This window comes from Sciurus carolinensis, chromosome 8 (assembly GCF_902686445.1).
Source record: "Sciurus carolinensis chromosome 8, mSciCar1.2, whole genome shotgun sequence".
NCBI classification, from domain to species: domain Eukaryota; kingdom Metazoa; phylum Chordata; class Mammalia; order Rodentia; family Sciuridae; genus Sciurus; species Sciurus carolinensis.
In genome coordinates this window covers 772,716-799,885 of record NC_062220.1, presented here as the reverse complement: position 1 = coordinate 799,885, position 27,170 = coordinate 772,716, and the positions used below count along the sequence as shown (strand labels likewise).

The 27,170-nt window shown below is 50.0% G+C and overlaps 1 protein-coding gene across 4 annotated transcripts in view; it reads right to left on the bottom strand.

Moving 5' to 3' along the window:
• The window catches only part of Ptprn2 (protein tyrosine phosphatase receptor type N2), a 743,280-nt gene that overhangs the window by 438,457 nt on the left and 277,653 nt on the right, over nucleotides 1-27,170 (bottom strand). For 3 of the 4 annotated variants that reach the window (XM_047562250.1, XM_047562251.1, XM_047562253.1), the window contains 2 exons: nucleotides 9,694-9,796; nucleotides 3,646-3,766 (listed from right to left, as the gene is read on the bottom strand). In XM_047562250.1, coding sequence (XP_047418206.1) covers nucleotides 3,646-3,766; nucleotides 9,694-9,796 — 224 coding nt within the window. Of the gene's footprint in view, nucleotides 1-3,645; nucleotides 3,767-9,693; nucleotides 9,797-15,365; nucleotides 15,412-27,170 lie in introns of all 4 variants that reach the window. The other variant, XM_047562254.1, reaches the window with a different exon arrangement.

The following is a 27,170-nucleotide window of genomic DNA, read 5'->3' as shown; positions in this document are numbered from 1 at the left end:
GACCATGGTACTGCTCAGGCCCATGGGTGGGGTGACCACAGAGTCCCTCGGCTCACCCTGGGCATTGAGAGAGAAAGGCGGCTTCCTGATGATCATGCTGGTCAACAGTCATACGCAAACACTCGCCAACCACAGGGGGGTCATCCTGCCAGCGGGGGTTCAAACACCACAGAGCCAGGCGGAATGGCTGCTGAGGGCTGCAGGCTGCGACCGGGCCGGCTCCTGTTCCCACTGCCATTTCTTGACAGGGAAGCAGGTAGGGATGTGGACCATGAACACTGCCTCTCCCCCCTTGCACTCCAGGCCCCAGGGAAGGGCCAGAGCCAGGGGACACGTCACTAGGCACCCCCATCAGCCCCTCACAAGCTCACAAAGGCAACAGTGCTCTGGCACAGGGCCAGCTGCATGTGCCTCCCACACAGGGAAGGGCTTGGCGAGCAGGCTGGGGCTGGGCTCAGGCTCTGGTGTCAGGGTCACGTGCACCTGTCAGGGCAGGAAAACCACAGCAAGCCTGCTGCCCGGCATGAGCAGGCTGCAGCCTCACTGCCCCACCCGTGGCCTGTGTTGCGCAGAACCACTTACCCATCGAGGTCCTGGGACACAGGCCGCGTGCTGGCGGCAAGCGTGAGCAGCAGGCCCTGGGCCAGAGCTGGGCCTGCACAGCAACACCCTCGGCCTTCACACCCCTCCTCCTCCACCCCAGCTCACAGGGATGGCCCATGGGTACAAAGCTCAACTTGCTCCTGTCTGCAATTTACTGCCCTTTCTTTCTGATGCCCCATGTGGCACCAGCATGTTTCTGGCAGGTCACGTTGCTAATGGCCACAGGACATGGCAGATATGGGGATCCCCGACGTCCCTTCAGGTGCACCTCAGGCCGCTCTGTGTCCAGTGGGTAAATTCTATTCCACATCTGACTCTCTCACCTGACCTCAGTAGGAGGGCAACCAGAACTGAAGGAGAAGCCTGTGGTAGACCCAGGGCTGAGTAGCCGAGGCTCCGCCAGGACACTTTCAGGGTCCCCAGAGCACGTGGGCTCTGCCTCTGAGGCACCGTTCCTCCCTCTTCTGCTTCTGCAGCAAGAGGAGAATGCTCTGGATGGAGTTCCAGGGGGCACGTCACTGCTGAGTTGGGGTAGGACCCCAAACTTTCAGAGAGAAGCCTGTCTGCTTTCCTGTCATCCAAGCTTCCTCTGAAGCTCTGGGCTGACCACACCTTCCTCTCTTCTATTCTACCAGGCCATCTCTGAACTGCCCCAGGCTAGTGCTGACCACCCACTCCCACTACCTGGGGATGTGATAAGCCAGAGCCAGAGCCAGCTCCTGGGCATGCTGACAAAGACCCGCAGACAGAAGGAAGCATCGGGTAGACTGCTGAGACCCTGGCTGCTGCTGCCCGCTGGGCTTCCAGGCTGCTCTGAGAGTGGACTCCCTCCCTGCTCTCCACTGCCACCGGACTCCACTGTGAGTATACTTACTGGAATTCAGACTTCCGACCTGACTTTCATTTTAAGATATGACTGAAGTCGTGAAAGTGAATCACAGCTGCCATTGGTGAGAACCTCAGACAAGCTTGCCTGTGCTTTCTTCATGATCCTCGATGACTGTGACCACTTGTCACCTAGTGGTACAGTGGAGGACCTGGAGGACAGAGGGGCCCAGCAACTTCCCCAAGGCCACAGAGCATCAGATGGGGGAGCAAGGTTGGAACTGGTTCCAGAATCCGAAAGGTCATCTTGCCCCTCGCTGATGACCCAAGGAAAAGACCTGTGTGAAGTCCGTTCTGCCCCCAGAGTGTCCAGCTAGGTGTCTGGCACATCAATAACACTTGGTTGCTATCAGTGGAAAATAAAAACTTCAAGCTTCACATTTTTAAAATAGCAATAAACAGACCAAGTTCATCTGGGCAGGGCAACTGGATGCCAGCCCAGAGCTCCTGGGAAAGGCTCTAGGCACATCTGTCAGGCCCTGGTGCAGAGGGAAGCAGGCAGGGGACCCTGTGTCACCTTGCTGTCTACCTCAGGGGGCTCCAGGGCCCTGTCACTGCAGCCTGTGAGGCTAAAGACCCCCTTCCTTCATAGGAGGGACTCCATGAACCAGGATCACATTTCTGTGACCGAGGGGCCCTGATCACCTGCCCCCATCCCCAGGATAAGTGTGGCCATGACGGAGATCCCCCAGAGTGGCCCCTGGAATGGGGCCTGCAGGTCTGGGGCCCAGTGGCCTCTGCATGTGCATGGCCACATGCAGTCTGGTCTAGGTTCAATCATCACAAAATGCTTCCTGACCAAATGCAAGGGTGAGTGGTGGAGGACAGCAAGGAGGGGCTTCTCAGGAGTTATGCTGGAGGACAGCAGGACAGCAGGCCTGACCCATCCTGGTGCTGACCCCTCAGAGCAAAAAACCCATTCCTCTCCAGTTCTTCAGGGTCACAGTCTGCCTGGAAACACACAGCTCTGGGTCCAATGCCTGCAGTTATGTCCTCCAAGACCCTACGTGGGCTCCACAGGTCTCTGCACGGTGCACGCTCTGGAAGGAATGTAGCCTAGGTCCACGGGTGAGACCCAGGGTGCCAATCAGGATTAGCTTCAGCCACTTCAATGGCTTGACTGCAGAAAATGATTTAAAAACTGGCCAAGGTGCTTCCTAAGTATTTTACAGGGCTGTGCCACCTCCTGAAGAGACTGAGGCTTCCCTCAGTGTCCAGTAACATATCACTGTGGAGTGTCCAGCAGCAGGCCCTGGACCTCAATGCTGTCCATGAGGAGGCACTGTGCCCTGGGCTCCACGGACTGCCTTTCCAGCACCCTCACCTTCCTGTGCCTGCAAAAGGAAGACTAGCACCCCCACCTGCAAAGCTGTCCTGAAGCACCACATTCCATGTAATAGGTCCAGAGATCTCATCATGTACCTTTGAACCTGCTGTTGGGTGGGCTTCACTTGCTGCAGGGCCTCTGAAGCAGCTCTTGCTCTGGTCTAAAATGAACTTTTCCCAGAGGCTGTGCAGGCAAGTCTGGCCCTGGAGAGAAGGGGCAGGCAGCTACACATTGCCTGGGCCTGTCTGCCCTCTGTCCCTGGCAGCCAGGCCCCCATGCCCACAGTCCTGCTCTCCTGGGATGCCCTCCTGGGCAGTTTTCCAGGATGAGGGGTCCCCTGAGATGCAGCATCAACCCTGGGACCACCAGGTACCAACCTCCCAACTCTGGTCATGTTCAGTGCCCCCTGCATCCCCTGATGGTGCTGAATGCCCACTGCTGTCCTGTGCCCTCTCCTTAAAGGGGAAGCAGAGCTCTGCCCTGCTCCAGGTATTCTGTGTTCTCCGTGCCGAGGCTTTTCTAGAGCAGTAATAGCTTGTCCCATAGGGCTTCTGAGGATGCTTGCCCTGAGGCTGCTGGACATGCACCCCAGGCAGACAAGCCTGCAGCAGGGCGGGGTACTGCACTTGGGAGACACCGCAACCCTCACAGTCAGAACCTGCCCTCAGGCAGCCCCACTCTTCACTGCACTGCCCACCAGCCTGGGTTACTACAGGAGAGCCAAGGAGAGTCCGAGGTCAATGGGCCACTCAGACGCAGGTACCTGGAGACAGCCAAAGCAGAACAGGTGGAGACAATGCCTGGACACAGCAGCAGGCCACGAGCATTACCTTGGATGGTGGGCTCTCATTCTGCAGCAGGAGGGGCAGGTAGTGCTGGAGGGCCTTGGCCAGGGCCTCGTCATTCTCCAGGTTGTGTCTCCAGTCATTTCCCATGTCTTGCTGTGGGGACCTGAAGAGCACAGGAGACCATGAAGGAATCAGCTCTGCTCCCTGCTGATGAGCTGCCACATGTGGACAGGTGCACGGGATGTGTGGCAAGCCCTCTGCCACCCAGGCAAGAAAGCCACATGAGTCCAAACCTGCGGGCCCACCTGCACCTCACCACTCCCTGACTGCGAGTGCGGATTCCTCCAGGCACTGCCTGAGTCTCAAACTTCTGCATGGAGAGTGGGCCAGCCCAGCAGAGCCTGTGACTGAGCCTTTGTGAAGAACTGTCCAGTGCCCCAAAGAGGACCAGTGCACAGTCTGCTCCCCGCAGTGCCCCCTGAGGGATGAGGCAGGCTGATATACAGTCAGTAAGTGGAGGATAATCACGGGTGAGAGGCAGAGCTAGAGGCAGGGAGCAGAAGGGGCAGGCTGGGGAACAGGAGGTCTGTGTTGTAGCTGCGGCCCCTGCCAGTACACAGTGCTGCAGTCACCACTGCCTCACCAGGGACAGGCTGGCCCCAGTGGGCACAGGCACCATTCCAAATGCAATGTTGTGACACCCCCAGTTGAGAAGGGGCAGCTCAGGTGTGCAGGCCCTCAGGAGGCGCACACAGCAGCCCACGCCCACACTGCGACCGGGAGGCAGGAATCCACACCCACTCAGGACAGACTGGCACACAGACCCAGGTGTCTACAGATTCAGATGCACTGCAGGAAATGCACTGGGGTTTTAGGTGGACATGGCTCATCATAAATTCCCCACTGGAAGTGACCGTGGGTGGCTCCAGTCAAGGTCTTCATGTGGAATGCCTGGTTCTCAAGAACAGTGACCAATGTCAGGGCTGTGACACAGTATATATTTAAAATGTTGACATCGTGAGCTAGCAGGGAGGTGCCAATCAAAGCTACAATGAGACATCATCTTGCCACAGTTAGGATGGCTATTACCAAAAAGTAAAGTGTTGGCAATGATGTGAAGGAAAGGGAACTCCGGGACCCTGTGGGTGGGCACATACACTGGAGGCTCTATGGGGAACACGACGGAGGCTCCCCAAGAAGCTGGAAACAGATTCCAGGCGTATATCCTAGACAACAGAGTTGGCAGGCCAGATGCCAGCAGGTCCTCATTTGTTGTAGCACCGTTCACAGCAGCCAAGGCGTAGACTGGACCTGGCGCCCATCAGCAGAGGAGTGGACAGAGGAAATGGAGCGCAGGACACGCAGGAGTATCATTCAGCTATAAAGAGGTGGGACTGGAGGGCGGCGAGCCAAGTGAAGTCAGGCAGACAGACCTGGGAGCAGACGCTGGAGTGTCCAGCAGTGAGGACCAGCGGCTGGGGAGGGAGGAGAGGGAAGGCAGGGCTGCAGATCACAAGTACCAGGGTGAGCTCTGGGGCTCCCAGGCACTGCGGGGCGACTGCAGTTCACCAGAACCCAAGGTGCTCTTTGTGAGGAAGAGGAGAGGAGCCTGAAGGCTCCACAGCAAGAGGCGACAGGGATGGAAAGGTCACTGCCCGGATGTGATCAGTCCATGCTGGCTCCCTGGGCTGAAAAGGCACACCCAACTCCACCAACACCCGGTTATCACATGCTAATAAAAAATCTAAGGCTGAGATTTACCAAAAATCTTCCTATTTGTTTTTAAGTATCTCAGTTGATAAACCCACGCCGATTTCATTTCCAGTGCTTCTTCAAGGTATACTGGCTTAAACTTAAAAAGGAACATGATTTATCAGGTGACTCACAGTTCACTGCAGTTCAAATCATGGCTGCAGCTTCCATGACCATTTTGTAATTGATGAAATTTCAGGGTACATGCTATCGAGGTGTAATCTAACTCAAGTCAATTTACTTGTTCGATATTTTGTCTATTTTTCTCACCAATTGCTAACCAACACACAGAGCCAGCTCATAAATGTGTCTTTCAGTGGCCGTGCTGGTCCTCCTGGGCCTGTCCACCACAGCGGCTCCTTGTGACCTGCACTGTGTGGGTGGTGAGCGCCCTCATCACCGTGCTGCATGACATTGTAGCAATTAACTTGCAGGCTGACTCCAGCCGTCAGTCAGCTGGAAGCAGGTCAGAGCATTACAAGAATGTCTTTCACTTCAAGAAGGTGCAGAATGCTTGACACTGAGGACTCCACTATTCTTCTGTACCTGAATGAACTGGCCTCCGGTCCCAGCACTGAAGTCGTCCAAACAAAAAATCCAAATTAGCATCAGAGCTGTAGCCAAGAGCACCCAGCTGGCACCTCTCTGGGCCCTCAAGTTCACCTTAGGCCGTTTCTTTCCACATGCGACCTTCACGGCCACCACGAGGTCCTCTGGTGGTGCTGGCCTTCACAGGCAGGTCCATCCCCAGTCCTGGCTCCCATCCCAGCAGCGCCTGCAGCCATGCTCCTGCTGACCCCAGCCGCGTCTCCTTGTCCTCAGGCTTGCGCTGGCGGAGGCGTGGTGTGCGTGGAGCAAGCTTCTGGCTCAGGTCAGCCCAGGAACAGACTGCTCTGAAGACCCAACCCCAACCTCATCTTCACTCGTGAACCAGCTGTTGTGTGGGGCTCATTACTTATCTCTCTGAGGACCACCACCACATGTGAGGAGCACCAGCAGCTACTCCCCAGGTGACAGAGGAGCCTGCAGAGTGCCCCAAAAATGATGACGCAAAGACACTGGCAAAAGTCGTGGGTGGTGCAGTCACCACACAAAAGCACCAGGAGAGCCTGTGCTCCCTCCTCCCTTCCTTCCACAAATGCGGACCACATGTGTGCCTTGGTAGGGCGAGAGCCAGGTGTGGACGCCCAGGCCAGACCCCACACTCAGAAGGAAAGAAGCTGAAGGCCTGGCGGCCCCTCCCCCAGCACCCTCTAACAGTGACGTGAGGTTAGGAATAGCTCCCAAACCCAGGAACAGCCACACAGGAGAATCTGAAATGGATATAGCTACAGGTACTAAAGAAGATAAAAGCCAGCAAAGATGGCCCACAGAGGACACAAGGGAGAGAAATTAGGACCTGCCACTTGTTGCAGACTCCCCACTGGGCTGCCCGAAAGGCTTTTAATGAGTCACGCTTCAAACTGAGTCCAAGGGCAGATTTCAAGAAGGCCACAAATTTATCAGACAGCACAAACGAGGTAAAAGCAGGAGTGGCAACCCCAATGTTAGCAAATGGCATCCAAGACAAGAGGCCTCTGGCTTCATCTTCAAATGACCAGCAGAGCCACACTGCCAGCAGCCAGAGTGCCAGCAGCAGGGACAGGCCCAGGACAAGCTTGTCTGAGGCACATCAAGTGAAAGGAATATAAAGACGTTGATCAATGGTAACACAGTTGATATTTCTATTTGTGAATAACTAAACTACATCTAATAAAAATCGTAAACCACACGTGGAAATACGTCCTTTCTGATGTCCCGTTAAGCATCAGCGAAGCATGGTATAAACTAGGTCACAGAGAAAATCTCAGGTCTTTCAAAAAGTAAAAGTCAGACTTCTGACTAAAATGCAGAAGAGCCATTTGCTATCCTAAAGCATGGAGATGACCACTCTTGAGTGTGAAGAGAGGGACGCCCACTGCCCTTCGCTTCAAGAGGACATAAGATGACACCATGAGGATGTGCAGCAGGAGCAGCCTGGAACATACGGGGCAAAACCCCAACTCAAGTGCGACTCAGGACGCTCGGCAAGAGTGACACTCCACGGACGCAGGAGGAAGAAAATCCAAAAGGTGACTCGGAACTGCGCCGAACGGGTGAAAAGAGGAAGAAGATTCAGAACGCAAGGTGATCTTAACGCCCGATGCCGAGCAGTTTTAGACTACACTAGGATGCTGCGCAGGACTCCACGCCAGCAAGCTCTGCAGAGCTGCGAATGCCCCAAACTCAGTGAAAATTGGGAAAGTATTTTACTGAAATTGTTACAAGAGACACAAAGAAAGAAAGATCATTTTTTAAAAAATGTACCTGGAAGTAATCATTTCAATGATAAAGAAAAACTTCCAGGAATTTTCAGAAAAGAATGAGCTACTGGCTGTGGCTGTTCTCAGGACAGTAATGCTGGGAGGGAACTGGCCACGCCCCAGCCCTGTGCTGGCTGGCTGGCTGCCAGGGTCTCCACTGCAGGCCTGAAGGGCCAACAGGGCAAAGCTGGGACTAAGGAGACCACAGGGTCACAGCGGAGGACTCAGGGTCACAGCAGGGAAGAGGGAAAAGGAGAGGGCTGAGACCTACCTGGCCTTGGGAAAACACAGCTAAGCACCATCCTGTGCCTGACGTGGGGGCCCAGGGAAAGGAAGGAACTCCCTCTCCCATGTGCACACTGGGGTGCAGCACACTGCTCACACCAGGCAGTGCCAGAGGCCCAGGGGACCTAGTGGACACATAGCCCATGAAGCCCAGTCTCAGGTGGGGGTGTACACCAGCTCTGCCCAGGGAGGCCCTCTGTCCTACAGCTGGTGGACAGTTCTTCTCCAGTTCTACTGGGCAGTGAAGAATGAAGAGAGCCAGCCCAGGACAGCAGAGGGCCCTCTGCTTTCACCTGCAGCTGCACCTAGAGCCACCCTGACACAGACAGAAAAAGGCCTCAACAAGACAAGCCTGGCATATAAAACCCCATCTTCAAGGAAGCAAGCAGAAATACCAAGTGTGGTTTCCTATGGACAAGGACCATGCACAGGACATCCACAAGAAGACTTCAGTCTCTACGTATGCACGTTTAAACTCTTGATCTCACTTATAATAAAAATAAAAGCAAAGACAAGCTACCATTCTTCATAATACAGCCTCAGAAGGTGTCCATGTGCCATGCGGTCAGGAGCGTGGGATCCAGGAGGCTGTCTGGTGTCCCCTGGAGTGACTTGGGCACAGTCTAGCTTCTCTTGGGTGCTGGGTGGCCATGTGTCTCCCACTTAGGCAGCTGCTTCTCAGTCACTTGCTGCTCCTGGACTCCTGGAGTGACTCCTGACTGAGCTTCCCCAAGTCTCCAGTGCCTGGTCCTTTGCCCTCCCCAGGCACCCACCCGCCCCTGTGCCTGGTGAAGTCCAGTTGTTCAGGAGGGTTACCATGAATACCAGGTGTATGTAAAGAGCAGTAGGAGGGCCTGAAAGTGGGAATGAGACAGCTTCCGTGACCACACTGCAGGTTCCATGCGGACTCCCTCTCCACAGAAATGACCTGTGCATGCTTGGGGACTATGGTGGCACTTTTCTTTCATAAAGGTATTACAGGCAGACAGGTTCTCAGCCAGTGAAGGCAGGGTCTCTTCTGCCTCTCCAGATTCCACAAAGATGGTGCCCCACCCTCAGATGAGTGCAAAGGCAGATAACTAGATTTTTGTGCAAGGGGGATTTTTTTAACTAAAGACTGTGGTTCTAAATGTTTTCTCTCAAGAAAAAACTGGACTGTCCAAAGTGAAACCTTTGGAAAGTCCCTTTGTGTGCTTTTTACCATGAAAAACGGCACAGTGGTGCAGGCACCCCACAGTTCTGCTCTCTTGATGTCTGTCTTGGGCTGCTTTTCAGCTTCCTTTCTTCACCTGCAGGATGGGCTGCTGTAGTCACGACCTCTCATGGCAGCTTGGGTGAGACAGAGGGACCCAGCACCTGCCTGAACAGACTGCCCTGCTTGGGGAAAGGAAGAAGGAGCATCTGCGTGGCGAGGACCTGCTGCCTGTCCCACAGTGGGCACAACCTCCTCCTGAGAAGAGGGACTTCTTGACTTCGCATGCAGTAGAGGCCTACAGGTGCAGGATCTCCCACAGGAGCCATGGAAGGACGCTGGCATGCCTCTCAGTGACCATCAGTGTGGCCTTCTCTCAGGGGACGGGATACAGCAGAGCAAGAAGGGCCTCCCCTCAGGCAGCTGGCCTTCTGAAGCCTCCCACCAGGAAGACTGTGGTGCATGCCACGGGACAGCACCCACCTAATGATATGAAGGAGCAGCCCTGATTGCACATACCTGGCTCGGCCGGAAGCCTCCGGAGGCTGCGGGTAGGCTCTGGGGAGGTTTGCGAGCTCCTGTGCCATCACACGCTGGGTGTAGTCATCTTGCCACGTGAAGCCTGCGGGGACAGGTGTGGACACCGAGTTACTGACTCACAAGTCTGGTCACGCTCCTGCCTGCCTCACATCCCGGATGGCTCCCTTGCGCTGCTGACGCCACCTACGAGCCAGGGCTCCTCCACCGCCCCACACAGTCAGGTCCTCGTCATGGGAGTTCCAGCTTTCTCACACTTCTAGACCCAAAAGACCACTGAGGCTTTGCTGCTGCTCTAACAAGGCGATGGTGCTGGCCACGGCTGCAGCAAGCCCCGCAACCAGACGCAATGTCGGCCACAAGGGGGACACTGTCTCCCTGGGAGGCTCTGGTCCCAGCAAAGATGCTTCCCTGCCACCAAGGGCATGTCCTTGCCCGTGCTCACCACCATCTTGGTCATCTGTCCTCCCTTACCCAGGCTGCTCAGGAGCAAGCACTTGGTGGAACGGGCGCTGCCCCAATGGAGCACTGCCTCTGGGAGCCAGTGACACCATGCTCACACTCAAGTGCTATGACAGAGAGCCTACAACAAGGGCAAAGCAGGCGTGAAGGCAAAACCCACGTGATTATGCATTAATTACATGCACTGCGGATCACATGATAATTATGCTCAGAATTACCAAATAACTCCCAAGAATAATTATTATGCAATTTGTACATTTTAGATCTTATGGTAACACTTTCGCACTTAGAACTACCCCATGCAATTATCCATAATTATCTAATCACTAAATATCATGTAATTACGGAGGTATATTCTTATGCCCTGTACAAAACATATTACCAAAATCTCCAAATCAGAATGGCTCTGTGTGTGTGTGTGCATGTGTGTGCTGCAAGTCTAGAACACTCACTCTGCATGGAATTAAAAGAAGTGCTCAGGAAATGTAATCAGCCTTCATGAACACACTTAGATATTTTTTCAAACACAAATCTAAATTGTTTTAAGTTTACAGATGGCAAAATTCAAGCAGAGGCCACAGTCCTAAGTCCCAGAAAGCCCTGCCACATCACTACTAAGGAAAGTGGTCTGTTGCTTCTGCTAAGCTGCTGTCTTTGGAGTGTGACATGTGGAGACTGGGTCACTATAGAGAGAGCAGCCCACAGCCACTGCTGCCCACTCTGGTGCAGCTGCACTTGGCTGCAAGCAAGCCCACCGCCCACCCTCTGCCTGCAGGAGGCGTCTTCCCCAGCTCTGCCGCATCCACCCCCGGGAGTGTTTTCAATGAGGAGTGCTTCTGCAAGTTGGCACAATATCCAGCCCTTTGGATTTAGAAAATAAGCATATTTTAAGTATGCCATTGCCCATGGATAGCCACAATATTAATATTTATTAGGAAACAAAATCAAGGGCACGAAAGGGAATTTCCAGGAAAAAATTTTCATTTATAAAATTAGGTAACTGAAACTTAAGTTTCTATCTAAACAGCATAGAAGCCTGAGCTATGTTGATCTGGGGTCTGTGATAAGGTCTCCATTTTCAGGACAACTGCTGGTCAGCCAGAAAAGCCTGTGTGCGGGAGTGTGAGGAGGACCTGGCACTCAGTCCAGGCACTGACCCTCTCTGGGAGCAGAAAGGAACTGCGCTCTTGGGTGGAAAATGAGAACATGCAAAGATCTGGGTGTTTCAGCACCCCTGTGAACTGCTCTCTAAGGTACACCTTGAAGGAAACAATAACCTGGGAGGGAGGCCCAGCCTCTGGAAAGGTGGAAAAGTTCTGCTAGGTGCACTGGGGAACCTGGACACAGAAAGAACAGAAGACTGAGGGTGGAGAGAAGGCAGCACACTGCAGAGTGGCCCTTTGGTGAGTGCCTTGACTTCCTCTTGCCCACATATCCAGGACTCAAAAACATGAAGCGGTACAGATAGGAGGCCCAGGCAAGGCTGCCTCTCATTAAGGATAACCACAAAGGTGCAGCTCCATGACAGGCAAGTGCCAGAGATGCCATGGCAGAAGCAGAGGTCCCACAGAGGCCAATTCAGGGCTGGATGTAAGAAGGCACCCACCCTACCAGAGGATGCTAAAGAAGGCAGAGTAAGGAGTCAGAGCCTTTCCCCACAGAGTTAAGAAGACATATGGGGTGGAAACTCTCACCCCTCCCCTGCCTCAGGTGTCCCCAGAGGTGAGCGGGCCTGGGCTTCTACCTCCTAGCAACCACCCTCACCCTGGTCGAGCAATGCCAGGAAAAGCCAGTCACGATGCCAAGTTTGAATGAGATTCAAAGTCTCATAATATACAAAATGACCAGTCTCAGTAGAAAATTATTGCTCACAATAAGAACCAAGAAGACTTCAAACTGAAAGAACAAAGAGAATCAAGAGACACCAGCACTGGGAGGAAAGGTGAGACTCCATGGACAAAGACTTTGAAGCAGCCATGACAAAACTGCTTCCATAAGCAGCTGTGCACACACCTGAGGCCAACCAAACAGCAGCAGTCCCAGCAAACACAGGTGGCATAAAGAGGACCCAAGCGGGAATCTTATAACTGAGGAGGACAACTAGACACAGGAGGAGGGTGCAGAGGGAGGGAGACTCAGACCTGGAAGGCAGAACAACAGAAATCACCCAATTTCAGCCAGGGGCCAAGCAATCTAGAAAAGGAGCAGAGGCTCAGAACTCTTGAGGCCATGACCAAAGATCTACTGCTCAAGCCACAAATGCCTCAAAAGTAGAGGAGAAAGAAGGCAGGGCCAAAAGAAACTTGGAAAAATAATGGCTGAAAACTCCTCAGTTTTGACAAGAAATGTAAACTTAAAACTTTAAGAATCTGAATGTACCCCAAATGGGATAACCCTAAATCTTCTCCAAGATCCATAATGATTTAATTCCTCACAACCTTAAAGAAAGTCTTAACAACAGTCACAGAAAAATGATACCTTCCTTACACAGGAAACATGATTCAACTGACAGAGGATTTCTCAACAGAAGCCCTGGAGGTCACAAGGAAGTGGCAGATGGTCAAGTGCTGAAGAACAAGAAGAGTCAACCCAAAACCCATTAATTTACCCAACCATACAATCCATGAGAAGATCCTTCAGGAATGTGAAGGAAACCATCAATCTATTCAATCCACGCAACCAGTGGAAAATCCTTCAGGAATGAGGATACATTACGATGTTCTTAGATCAAAGGGAAAAAAAGAGTTTTTCACCAGAAGAGAACTACTAGATGAACCACTCTAAATAGAAGGGAAATGACAAAAGCAACACCACAGAGTATCGGGAGAGAACGGGGCGCCATGACACAGATGCACACAGCGCACGTCCCTCCTCTTGAGTTCCAGTGCGAAGGGCGCCATGACACAGATGCACGCAGTGCACATGCCTCCTCTTGAGTTCCAGAGTGAGAGTGACGTCAGATAGATTTCTTCGGAGTCCATGTAGAAGGGGTACTTAGCAATCATTATGTACATGAGGACAGACAAATTGGGTACTTCACCAGACTGGTAAAACAGTGACAGCGGCAAGCTATGATTAGTTGTGTACATGTAATTCTATATCTACAGCAACCAATTCAAGAGCATAGCAGATCAATTAAAATGGATCCCCAAAATGCTAAAGTAACTTAAAGGGAGGGAAGAAAAACAGAAGTAAAAACTAAGAAACAAAAAATAAAATGGAACATTTCAGTCCTAACATATAAAGGATTACATTAAATTTCAATACACCAATGAAAACAGGCATTAGTTGAAGAGAATTTTTAAAACTACTCAACTATATGTTACCTATCACTTTAAATATAACAATATAGGAAGAATGAAAGTAAAAATATGGGAAAATACATCATCATGCAGACATTAAAGAGCAGCTGCAATGGGGTATTTTAATATCAGATAAATGAATCATCAGAAAAAATAAAGTTGAAAGAGACTGAGGGAAATTACATGGTGATAGAAGGGTTAATTCACCAAGATGCAGCAGTCCTGAACATGCATGCACCAAATATCAGAACAGCAATGTATGTGGAGCAGAAACTGATAGAACTAAAGCAGCAATAGAAAATTCAACAATTAGAGTTGTTAGTTTGACATCACTCTCTCAACAACTGCTCAAACAACTACACAGAAAGCAGCAAATACAGAGAAGAACTCAAGAGTGTCATCAGGCAACAGGACCCACTGAGCACGTGGAGCACGACCCAGCCACAGCAGAACGCACCCGATAGCTACCCATGCAGCATGTGCCGAGCCCACACCCCATTCATCACACAGGCTTCAGCAGGAAGGAATGGGATCATTCAGAGAGTGCCATCTAACACTGCAGGGGCCTGCTGGAAATCAGCCTTAGAAAAAATAATGGGAAAATCTCCAGACACCCAGAAAGCGAACAACATATTTCTAAGCTATCTGTGGACCAAAGAGCATCCAAGGGGAGTAAAATACACTGTGCTGAATGAAAACCAAAGTTCAGCGTGATCTCACCCTCTGTGGCTCACCGTTAAAGCAAGGCTGTGAGGGAGATGTTTACACTGAGTGCTTATGTTAGGCAAAAAGAGGACTCAAATCAGCAACCTAGATTCCACATCAAGAATCTACATAAAAAACAGTAAAATAAAAACAAAGTGAGTAGAAGGAAAAGAACAATAAGGATAGGTCAATGAAATTTAAATCAGAAAAAGAGAAAAATCTGTGGCAACAAAAACCAGGTCCTTGTCAGTAAAACTGACAAACCTATAAAGCAAGGCAAAGAAAAAAGATGTAACAAATTACCAATATAAACAATAAAATAGGGAATATCATTGTAGACATCAAATGGATAATAAGAGAATCAGCAACTTTACACACATGAACTTTTGAGAACATTAATGAATGGACTGAGGCCTGGAAAATACAACCTACCATAACTGATCCAACTTAAGACAGATTATTTCAATAGCCCTATAACTGTTAAGGAACTGGAATTCAGAATCTAAAACCTCCCCCAAAAGAAGTATGCAGGCCATGGTGTAACTGGAGAATTCTAATGCATGTCTAAAAAGAATCAACATGAATTCCACACAATCTCTTCCAGAGAACAGAAGAGGAGGAAGCAGTTCCAGTTCATTTCATGTAGCCAATACTAATCTGATATCAAAAGCAGACAATGACAGTACAAGAAAAGAAACCTACAGACCAATATCCCTCATGAGTGTAGATACAAACAACCTTTGAAAATATAAGCAAATGAATTTGGCAATATATGAAAATAATCATTCACCATAGGGTTTATTTCCACAAGGAGAGGCTGGTTCACTATTCAAAAATAAAATCAGTGTAATCCACCATATTAAAAGGCCAAAGAAGAATGAAAGTCAAACCATCATAACAATAAAATAGAAAAAGCAACTGAAAATGTAATGCCCATTTATGATTAAAACTCTCAGAAAAAAAAAACAAGAATCAAGAATAACTTCATTAACTTGATAACAAATGATCAACAAATTTTGCCCCTGAAAAAGCCCTGAAGCTAAAGCCATACCTATCGACTCAAACTGAAAGTTTTCCACTGAAGGCTAGGAATAAAGCAAAGATGTCCACTCTCACCACTCTTATTCAACATCGTGCCAAAGAGGAAAATAAGGGGAATAAGGCATGCATATCAGAAAACTGTACCTATTTCCAGATGACATGGCTGTCTACATGGAAAATCTCAAGGAATCTACAAAGAAAAGAAAGAAAGAAAAAACCTCCTAGAACTAATAAGTTCATTTCCTACAAAGAGCACTGACATTAAAATACCACTTAGAGTCAGTTGAAAATTTAAATACTTAGGAATAATTCTAACAAAACATGTACAGGATTTGTATACTCTAAGTTACACAATGAAATGAAAGAAATCAAAGATCTAAAAAAATGACAGATAAACCATGTTTGTGGATCTAAAGTTTCAATGTAAAAATGAAGTTAATTCTCCCCAAATTGATACAAGCCTGTAAAGGTTTGGCAAATTCTGGTTCAAACCTCAGCAAGAGTGTTTGTAGGTACAGACAAGCAATTTATATAGAATAACAAATTAACTATAGTAGCTAAAACTGCTGGGAAAAAGAGGGATATAGCAGGTAAAATCACTGTACATAACTTCACATCTTATTCCATCAGTACAGTAACCTAGATGATATAGTATGAGTGGCGGAATAGACAATTAAATCCAAGAAATATAACTGAAAAAGTATTTCTCTGTTGGTTGGGACATCCTGGAGGTGACTGAGACAATAGTGCAAGAACCCTCCCAAAAGGGTGGTCGAGCATTTATTCAGAAACATGAGCCCACACCCAGGAAAGTGGGATAGTGGGAGTGCAAGGAACCGCTAGTGGGGAGAGGGTGAGCCTCTAAATAAAACCTCTACCCTAGAGAAAGGGATGACAGCAGGGGAAAAGACACCAACAACCCCCTCCCCCCAGATAGCCTCTGCATCTTGTGTTAAAATATTGGAAAGACAGTCCTAGGACAAAAGAGAAAAAAGGCCAAAGATGATAAAATACTGTCATTTTATTTGAACTCAGTGAGCACATGGAGAGTTTGAGGTGTACAAGAAATCTCCAGGAAAAATTCTAGGCTAGGAACAGGGAAGGAAAACGAAAAGTACAGATCCTTCCCAGGTCTGAGTCATACTGTAAAAATCTGCAACGGGCTCTATTTTAAATTCTAAGGACTTAAATCTGATAGTTCTTTTGTCTGCTACCCACAGGGCTTTAATACTTGGTTAAAAAAAAAGTTCAAATCTTTTGTTTCCTATCTGTTTTGTGTATTTCTGTGCACACCTTTTATTGTATATTGTGTCTACATATGTGCTTGTGTCTATATCATTTATATGATACCAAAATTAGCATATAGATAAATGAGCACTCATAAATTTTTAAAAAGGAATGGATCCAAATGCCTTTCAGTTCACATGACTTAAATTGATTAAGTACATATGAATTAAAATGTCTTTAAGATTACCAACTCACCAGTTTTCCAGGTAGCCAATCAAGACAGTATTGATTTCTATAAAATATTTAAAGTAAAGTGCAACATCTGTTACTTTAAAGTATTTTTCTTTGGCAGGAATAACTGACTTAACATGTTAAATAGACTTATTTGATACCTTGGTTTTCACGGGTAACCTAAGTTAGAAATGGGTAGATTTATTTTAAAATAAATTGGATTAATCTTCATAAGTTTGTTTGTTAGGATAGACATCTGACTAATTTGCAAAGTTAAAAAACTAAAACATCAACTAAGTATAAATTCAAGTACTCTTGGCTTTTTCAATTCCATAAGATAACACATATTAGGGCCTATTAAATGTGTTTTTATAAATTGGTAGGTGAAAAAAAAGGTTTAAGATTGCTTGTCTGTGTTCTTAACCTAAAAACAAAGTTACTGAGAGTTAATATTCTAACAGGTGTAACTTAATATGCAAAGAACAAAGCTTATTAAAAAGAGTAATTTGTCTAAATTCAGAATTTCATAAGGATTATTTCAGAATGTAACCTTTAATATGCTAATTCTCTCTTTAGAAACAATAAGGGCTCCTTAAAACATTGATAAATTCTTACCTATCAAGATGATTTCTGATATCTTTTAGGTTTTATAATTTAGTGAAACTAAGTCTTAAAGGGATTAGAGTTTGTACCTTTTCAAACTCTTATAATTACTTTGTAACTATACATAACTGTTACATATACATCTGAGAACTGTTTGAGCCTTAAGTTTTAACATAAAGTTAAACCCAGTTAATAAAGACACCTGCATAATTGTGACCCTAACCATCACTGGCTTCTCTGTATATCAGATGCATTCATGTTCTTCAAGTATACAAGCCTTTAAAACTGTAAAGCTTAGGAGAGCATTTTCACCACATTGGTGTTCTCCAAACTAAAATTGTCTATAGCAATAGTATCTTTCATATTTATGTAGAAATAACCAATTTGGTTGGTATTTATGATATTTAATGTTTCGTAATTGGATAATCTGTTATCAATAATTTATATAATAGATTTATAAAGTCATGTTCAAAAGGTAGACTTTTATAAGGATTACTGTGATCTCAAAACAAACGGGATAGAATACATAACTAAGTAACTGTTTGGGACTGTAAAAATTATGTTTCTTGGTTCATAGCTATTAGACAAACTGAAAATGTTTTTTGTTCTTGTTAATTTCATTTTGTATTTTCCTTGTAAAATAACAGTTGCCTGTTAATGTTTTTCAGAAGCACTGCTTTCAACAGAACCTGAGCTCATTTGAGAGAATAAGCCATCACCTATGGGAGAGGCAGGATATAATGGTGACTTCCAGTACTAAAATTGACCCAAATTAATTACAGACATTAAAGTTAAAACCCAGTACTCCTACTTCAACACTGGTGAAACTGACCTGATGGATGTTTAAAATCAAAGCCTGGAGACCAAAGTCAATGTAGTAAAAGGGCTAAGGAAAGAAATAGCCAATATATTGACCCTTGCCTTCTAAGGTCAGCCAAACTCAGGGATCAACGAAACTTCTCTAAAGTCCTTGCAAATCTGTGGAGTCATCTTACCTCCCCATCAGGGGGATCAAGAAGACCCTAGAGAACAGAAAGCCAACCAGTGCACATTCTGCAAAGAGGAGGGTCATTGGAGATAGAAATGTCCCTAATGCTTCCAAGGGAAGCCACATGTGGTCAGCAAGACCCTAACTCATCCTGGAAGATGGCACAACTGGAAGAGGAAAAGCTAAAGGAGCCAAAAGGCTTCTCACTAATTCCCAAGAATGATCCCTGACAAATCTCAGCTGATTCTAACAGTAAACAGGAAAGAGGTCAATTTTGACCAACTTGGTCTTAAACACCTGGCAGGAGAATATAACCAAATCACAGCTGTGCATGGACATTTAAATGATAAGACAATGGTTCTTTTACCTGAGACGTACATTTGTGTCAGTCATCCCAAAAGTAAGTAAAACTGGGAGGTTGTAAAGGAAGGATTTTTTACAGGAGTGCCTGATAAATATCACAGAAAGCTCTGCCAGAGTCACAAGTATGTTCTGAGTCAATTTAAGGCCTATCCCTGCTTCTCTTTTGCTTTATTTTCATTTTATTTTTTTCTGGTATGATATTATGAGCTGACGCTCAGATTCTCCTTCTGGAGTTCACAATTCATCACTTCCAGCTTGGCACCTTGATTTTAACCAAGTGGGGAGAAGGCAAGTTTCAACTGACCTAAATAGGACCTTCCAAGTGCCTCTGATCACCAGATGGCTATCTGAACCACTAAAAAGGGGAGAACTCATTACCATGGGTGGTTTTCAACTCAAAAAATTACCATGGCCAGCAATACAAAAGGGTACAAGAGCAAAAATGAAAATAAGACCAAAAGGTATGAAAAAAGGGGGGGGGACTTGTGGGAAATAGAAGTGCAGTGGTCCATTTTCAGAATGTAGCATTTAGCCTTAATTACTCAGAAAGTGACTCAGCCCCCTCAATGCTCAAGCAGTGTTTTAATGATAGTTCTTTGCCCTCCCCAATTTTAAAAATTTGTATAGCCACTTGTATAGAGTGTGACCTCAAACTGCTCATATCAGAGCAGGGGGCAGTGCTGCACAGGGATAAAAGCAGGCAGACGGCTACCCAAGTGTGCTTATTGCCAGGTGTTGCTGGGTATCACGCCCTTCTGCAGAAGTAGCCTGCCCAGCTTCCAAACACAAATTTGATTGCCTGAGGTACCTGGTGTTTCTGATGGAATGGAAGTGTCTCCTGTGGGGGTGTGCATATGGGTTGTGCAGCACATTTTCCCACGGGCCGCCTCCTGCCAGAGGGTGTAGAGAGCTACTTAGTGTGCTTTTGTTTTGGGGGTGGGGCTGAGCCCACCTCCTGAGCAATGGCACAGCCCCTCCACCTCAGGAATACCAGACTGCCCTCACTGGTGGTCGGATCTGCACATACAGACCAGGTAGAGAAGACAGGTGCTATTAGGCATTCCTCTCTGTCACCTATGAAGATCTGGGTCCCGCTCTCCTTGGGAAATTCTCATCCAGGGTAACACAACTGTAAGGAAAGTGAGGCATGGCAAGAGCGATGAAGAAAGGACCCTGGATGGAAGCACCTGCTCACAGTGGGGCAGGGCTCAAGGAGGAGGAAACCAGTGAGGAGGGAGACAGGAGCACAGCCAGGCATGCTTTGGAGCCAGAGCGGGGGCTACAGAGACAGCGCAGAGCATGGACGAGTGTGTCTTCCCTGTGGGAAGGCTGGCAGAGCAGCACAGGGAGCCGTGGGGCCTTGAAACAACATGGGAAACACCAAGGGAGAATGCAGGCTGGCAAGAAGGTGTTAATAGGCAACAGAACACTGGCCACAACCCGAAGTGTCCCAGGGATTGCAGATCAGCGAAGAGCCCTAGCAGTGCAGGGGGCTGCAGGTGGAGAGGCTGGGAGGAGAGCAGCTGATCCTTGCAGGAGGCTCATTGGGGGATTACCCTGTTACCAACAGAGGAGGACTGAGAAGAAAAAACTCCAGAATCTCATCCCTGCTTTGCTGAGTTTACTGAGCCCACCAGTCCTGCCAAAAAGATGCCAGTAGGAATTCAGGGTCGGTTTGAGCTGAGGAGTGTGATCAGAACTACAGACACAAACATTTGAAGTTGGGAGAATGTGTCTGGGCTCCAGGTCAGGACAGCAGCACTGAGGGACCTGAGCCAGTGACTACTTAGGAAAGGACTGGCTCCTGGGGACAGCAGACTTCTCACAGAGCTCCCAGGGGTAACAGGGGTGCAGGTCAAGCACTGAGCTTGGTGCCAGCAGTAAATCTAACCATTTTATACCTCACCCTCCGCTCACTCTGTTCCTTGCACACAGGGCCTTACAACACGCTGGATGGTACAATGTTGGCATTTTAGGCTAAGGAGGTGCTGCTGATCTCATGGAGTAGGGCCCGTGGGCAGGCCAGCAGATGATCTTGTCCTACTCCTCATTTGTACTGAGTCCCCCTCTCCTCCTCCTCCTCTTGGTCTGGGGGGGCCTGTCTCAATCCCCTGGGGGCATGAAGGAGAAACCCCATGCAAACTGCCCATGGATACTCCCAGTTAGACACAGAGGGAGGCAGATGAACCCTCAGGCGCTGCAGCCTGGTTCCCAGGAGCCATGTTGCCTGAGGCCTGGCATACACAGGCTGAGGCTACCATTGAGTCTGCAGGTCTCTCCTCTGGTCACCAGAGCAACCCCACCACCAGCCCCAATCTCCCTTGGCCTTTCCTGGCAGCCACCCAAGAGCCACCTGTTCAGGGCACCTTTCCCTGGGAAACCCCTGCTCCACCTCTCTATCCCTCCACTGTGCAGAGAGCAGAGTTTATCAGTTAATTCAAGATAAAATGAGGGGCAGGAAAGGCATGCAGGATACCTCAGTCCCAGAAGCCCTGGGCCTTGCCTGCTTGTCCTAAACACTGAACACGTGTGTTCTGCTCCATGTACTATCCCTTCATCTGGTCATGCTCACAATTTCTGTGCCATCCAAAAACTCCTGATTGGTAGAATCAATTTTATTTTGGATTTTGGGTCTTCTTAATGGTTACTTTATGGGTTTTTTTTTTTTTTTTTTTTTCCTTCCTGGTCTTAAAATGGGAATTTCCCCAGTGTCACAGCACTGACAAGTGGAGACCTGGGCACACAGGTGTGGTGGGAACCCCATGAGGGTCAAGCAGCTCCTGGGAGCTAGTTGCTGGTTCCAGGTGCCTGGCAGGACAGGATGCCACCTCAAGTCTGGATAGCTGGGTCCCAGAAAGAGGAGTCAGAACCAGAGACACAAGGGTTAAGACAGAGAGAGGAGACAAAGCCCTGCATAGACTGGCAGCTGCAGGACCACATGCTGTCTTGCGTCTCTAAGGCCACAGGCACACACAGCTACCCAGAGGCAGGTGGAGGGAGCCAGAGCTGCAGCACAACACACCCAAGACCCAGGGCCTCCTGAGGCTGGTCACACGGCAGCTGCTCCTGTCTTCCAAACAGCAGGGTGGTATGGAAACCTCACGTAAGAACACACAGCGTTCCCTTGGCAGACACATCCCAGCCACAGAATAAGCAATTCTGCTTCAGTGGACTGACACGGCCCTCCACTCTGACAGGGATTCCAGGTCTATTCCTAATTCTAGCTGGGAAAGAGTTCAGGAGAGAGAGTGCTCTGGAGCTTCTGTATCGTGCGAACCTCGTTTCAGCCCACAAGCCACAAGCCGCCCACGGTGTGCAGCGTGGCTGGTTCCTTGTACTGTCAAAGGCTGCCGGGTGACTGCAGTCTGCTCTCTGCCCCGTGGCTTAACAGCCAGACAAGTGGGCCTGCTCTGTGCCCCCACCACCATGCTCAGTGCCAGCAAGGACCTCCACCTCTACCTCCACCTTCTCTGTCACCTCCAGGAGGGGTGGCTGCACAGAGCAAGGCCTGCCTGTGGCACAGGCCCTCACCTGCCATGCTTCCTCCCAGGTTGCCTGCTGGAAAGACCCTTGTTGCCCAGGCTGGACTCCACAGGCATAATGGGCAGCCACTGACCTCCAAGGCTGGTTGGGTACTAGAGCCAAGCTGTGAAACTTGCCATGAGGCTGAACCAGGCATGTGGCTGCAATTCCAGACCTCCAGGGAGAGAAAAGGTGCAGCTGTCCCCTTAATAGCAAGAGGAGAGGAAGGATCGCAGATAACACCCAAGGAGGGCAGTGGGTATCCCGGGTCCATGCCCATGACCTAGCAGGCACTGCGCTTTGTCTGGCAGGCGTGGAGGAAGGCTTTAACAGCAAATTATCCCCCGACTAACGGGCACAGCAGCATGACGAGCAGCAGACAGGAGAGGGAACTGTGGCACAAGAACAAGACCTAGAAAGCCAGGGCTACAGGTCACTTCGAGGCAGGAGGTAGAGCAGAAAAAGGGAGTATCGAGGCATCAAGTAAAGACCCCAGACACACCCCACGCAGTGTGTCCTGTCAGGAGCCCAGGGGTGATTAAGACCAGGCTGCATCTCTTTGTACCTCACACTGGGGTCTTCAAATACTGTCCAGCACGGACTTGATGGGGGCGTGTTTTGCTCAGAGCGAGGAAGAAAGCTTGGCCTGGCCCACTAAGTAGCTAAGTTCCTGTCCTGGCCCCCACACTGTTGTGTGGGCAGCTGCATGCACTGGGCTGGGCCTCCTGCAGGAAACCCTCCCGTGAACAAGTCCAGTGACCCTCCAGCCAGTGTCCAGGTCCAGCTCATGATAGGCGACCCAGCAGGAGGGATGCCACCTCAAGTGGCCTGCGTTCAGGCCATGTTTCCTTTTCTGACACAGTGGCTAGCTGCCCTCCCTCCAACTCAGAGTTCAAGTGCAAATCCACCTGGCCAAGCTCCCTCGAGGACGTTGTTACTGGGACTTCTCCCTGTTTTCAGACACAGAGAGGAGGGGGTCCTTCCAGTACCCTCAAGCCCTTCCTGAAGCTTGAAGTGATTTTAAATCCAGACTCCACAGCTCGCTGTACCCAAGTGGCAGGTCAGGACTTTGAGGTCTTCCCAAACACCTCCTAAATAAGAAAAGGTTTGGAATTTTTTTTACAAAGTCAAGGAGATGATACATGTGGCTCTGATAGTCCTAACAGACACTCTTGAGTTAGGAGAAAGGAGACCACACCACGCCCCAGTGCTGGACTCTGCAATGGCCTCAGGTCCACACCTCGCAGTGCTGGTCACACAGGTCCACGTCGCACTCAGCTGTCTTTGCTGCTGCTGTGACTTTTGCTTCCTTCTGGTTTGCTCTCACTTGTGCCCTGGCCTGAGTCAGGGGCCCCACACCCATCTGCTCAGCCACTGGCTCACCCAGGAGGTGTCCTGTCTCACATGGGGAGAGCTGCCCAGAGGTCCAGGGCCAGTTCTTCTTGTTGGGCCTTGGCGGCAGCACCCTCTCACATGCAGTCTGGAGGACTCCCTGCCCAGTCAGTCCACGGGGGTGGGTCCTCCTGTTCTTAGGGGGCTTTAATCCACTCCACGAGATCTGCTCCACTGAGGGGTCTCTGGCTCGACGCAGACCAGGAGCCCACGTGCTCTCTCCAGCAGGGGAGGAGGCGCCTGCGAATGGCCTTGTGCAGCCCTCTCCCACCCTGCCCGGCTGGTCCTGAGCCCACCCTCCGGGACCCTGAGCAGCCATGGGCCCCCAGCTTGCAACCGTGCATTGCAGGCTGAGCAGGAAGTTCTGTGATGGCCTGTGACAGTCCCCTGCCGCTTCACCCCTCCTCCGCCTTCTGTGCCACTCCCGTGCTCGTCCTCCTGTGCTCTGGCCTTGACTATAGCCTCATCTGCCCAGGCACAGAACTCCTTCCCCAGCCTCTAGCTCAGATACCTTTCAATGAGCATCAGAAATCAGGTGGATATCTGAAAGGTGGAGAGATTGAAAAATAGGGCTCCCCTCTGAAGATTCAAGTCAGCAAGCGCTCCCTCGGGAACAGCCGTGGTCACGGCCTGTGGGCCTGAGACTTCTTTTCTCGCAGTGTTCCAGTCTGGCTTTGGGTCAGGGTGAGGCTGACCTCATGGAATGTGCTTGGAAGTGTTCTATCCACTTCACTTCTGGAGGAGTTTGAGAAGAATTGGTATGACTTGTTCTTTGAATGCTTAGTGGAATCCAGCTGTGACTCCATCCCATCCTGGGCTTTTCTGGTGTGAGAACTTTCTGACTGGCTGGTTGAATCTCCCTGTTATTGATGGCTTCAGGTTTTCTACTTGTGTAGAGTCAGTGTCAGACTCGGAAATCCGCTGTGCTGAGGCATCTGTCTGCTGCTCCTGGAAATCCAGTGGGTTGGCCCCCACCACTGAGTCATCCCTACGAAGCCAGCTTCCCATCCTAGGATCACACTGTCAGTTGTCCCTAGGGGGCCAGCCTCGCATCCTAGGATCACACAGTCAGTCATCCCTAGGGGGCCAGCCTCACATCCTAGGATCACACAGTCAGTCATCCCTAGGGGGCCAGCCTCGCATCCTAGGATCACACAGTCAGTCATCCCTAGGGGGCCAGCCTCGCATCCTAGGATCACACTGTTCAGCCGTCCCTCAGGGACCAGCCTCAGCATCCTAGGATCAGTTTGAGACCAGCCTTGGCATCCTAGGATCAGTTTGGGGCCAGCCTTGGCATCCTAGGATCAGTTGGGGGCCAGCCTCAGCATCCTAGGATCAGCTGCAACCTCTCCTCTTTCAACTTTGATTTTATTTATTTGAGCCTTCTCTCTCTTTCTTAATCTAAGTGACACTTTGTCCATTGTATCTCTTCAAAAACCCAAGTCTTAGTTTTACTGTTCTTTCTATTGTCTTTCTAGTGTCTATTTCGTGTACTTTTGCTCTGATCTTTACCTTCCTCCTCCCACGACCTGTGGGCTTAGTTCTCCCTTCTTTTCTGTTCCCAGAGGTGCAGTGTTGGGCTGTTCACTTATGCAGGAAGCAGCATGCTGACAGAGCAGGCCATCTTCCTCCAGCCTCAGCCCAGCGGGCGCAGGGCTTCTCAGGGAGCTGCCAGTGTCAGCACATCAGATCTGAGCTGGGAGGAAGGAACCCGAGGCAGGGCCAGGGGAGCCATCACCTCCCTGCCCCGCTGCTCTTCTCACTCACATTCCCTTGCTCCTCCCGGCAGACGCAGCACCCAGTGAGTACAAGGTCCTACACAAACTGGTTTGAAAAAGCCTAGTCACTGGGGTGAGAGAAAAAAAGATCTGTCGGTTTGCTTGTCCAGTTTCACGAGAAGGAACAGCCAGTACAGAGATGTTTCCTGTGTTTTCATTGGTTGTACTGGCCTCTGTCCTTCTGTCAAAGGCCGTCCTCCCTCCCAGTCCCACTTTGCCATAGGCTGTCCTCCCCCACCAGCCCCCTCTGCCATAGGCTATCCTCCAAGCTGCCAGAGCACCAGGAAGCTGGACGAGGGAACAACCTGCAGGCTGTCTCCACCCCAAGGGAGAGGTTCCACTTCTCAGTAGTGGACTCTGCTGGGTAGCAAGTGCTGAGTACTGGTAAGCACTGAAAACCTTCTAAGTGGCAGCTTCTAGCAAGCATCAAGCACTGCTGTGCACTAAGTACCACTAAGTCCTGACACGACTAAATGCTAAGTACCTCTTCAGCAACAGTCTTCACTGTTGGCACCCTTGCTCCTGTCACGTCCTACCCTCCCTCCTTCCTTGCTGCCCTACACCACACTCCTGCTGAGCATCACAGAAGCAGTCCAGGTGTGGCCATCCCACCCAGTCTCCTTGTGTCTCCCACTCAGGAAGAGGGAAGGGGAGGCTGGTGCCCTCCTGAGGACCTTCCCAGACTCATGAGTCTTTCGCAGTCCTCCAGGTCGCTTCCTCCTGGGACCCTGAAGTTCTTCCTCATATTGAGGCACATGAGGTGGCAGCATGAGAGTTCGACTGGACACAGGTGTGAAACTGCCTTTCCTACGTGCCTGACACAGGCAGAGGCGTGGGCTCAGGAGCCTGTGCACCGTGGAGGGTGAGATGTGTGTGACTGTGAGTGTGTGCGTGTTAACAGGACCCCAAACGCCCCCTGAGCTCAGATGCCCTGATGTGACAGAGGCCAGGGCCACAGGAGAGACTGAGGAGGAAGTCATAGGCTCCAGTGAAGCTGCAGGTCCTCTGGGCCTATGATACTGTCTTTCCAAGGACCGGTTTCATCTGTTAAAGGACATGAAGTGAGACAGTGTCCACTGTGAGCATGAAGTGAGACAAAGTGTCCACTGCCGAGTCCCACAGGTGATGTGCTCTAGGGCAGGCATTCCCACAAGAAGCCTTACCTGGAGGGTGGGCTCAGGACCAGCCGGGCAGGGTGGGAGAGGGCTGCACAAGGCCATTCGCAGGCGCCTCCTCCCCTGCTGGAGAGAGCACGTGGGCTCCTGGCCTGCGTTGAGCCAGAGACCCCTCAGTGGAGCAGATCTCGTGGAGTGGATTAAAGCCCCCTAAGAACAGGAGGACCCACCCCCGTGGACTGACTGGGCAGGGAGTCCTCCAGACTGCATGTGAGAGGGTGCTGCCGCCAAGGCCCAACAAGAAGAACTGGCCCTGGACCTCTGGGCAGCTCTCCCCATGTGAGACAGGACACCTCCGGGTGGGCCAGTGGCTGAGCAGATGGGCGTGAGGCAGTTCCTGCAAGCCGCCATGTTACCCTTCGTTTCCAGTACTGTGGTTGTCCCGTTCGGTTTGTGGAGGTAGAAACTGGTCCATCAAGCGGGCGTGGGGTTCACTGCACAGCAGGCTGTCATCTACATGACTCCAGCTGTGCCCAGCCTTGAGCCCAGGAGGCCTGCAGTGCCTGCTCCACCTGTGCGTGGCATGCGCACCACAGTGACTCCGTGAGTCATCAGAGCTGGGCCCCCTGGGCTAGCTGCTGGTCACTTTACTAGACTTCTTAAAATTCATGCTTCTCCTGAGCTTTTGTGGCAAAACATAAAAGCCTCACATGAGTTAAAACACATGCTT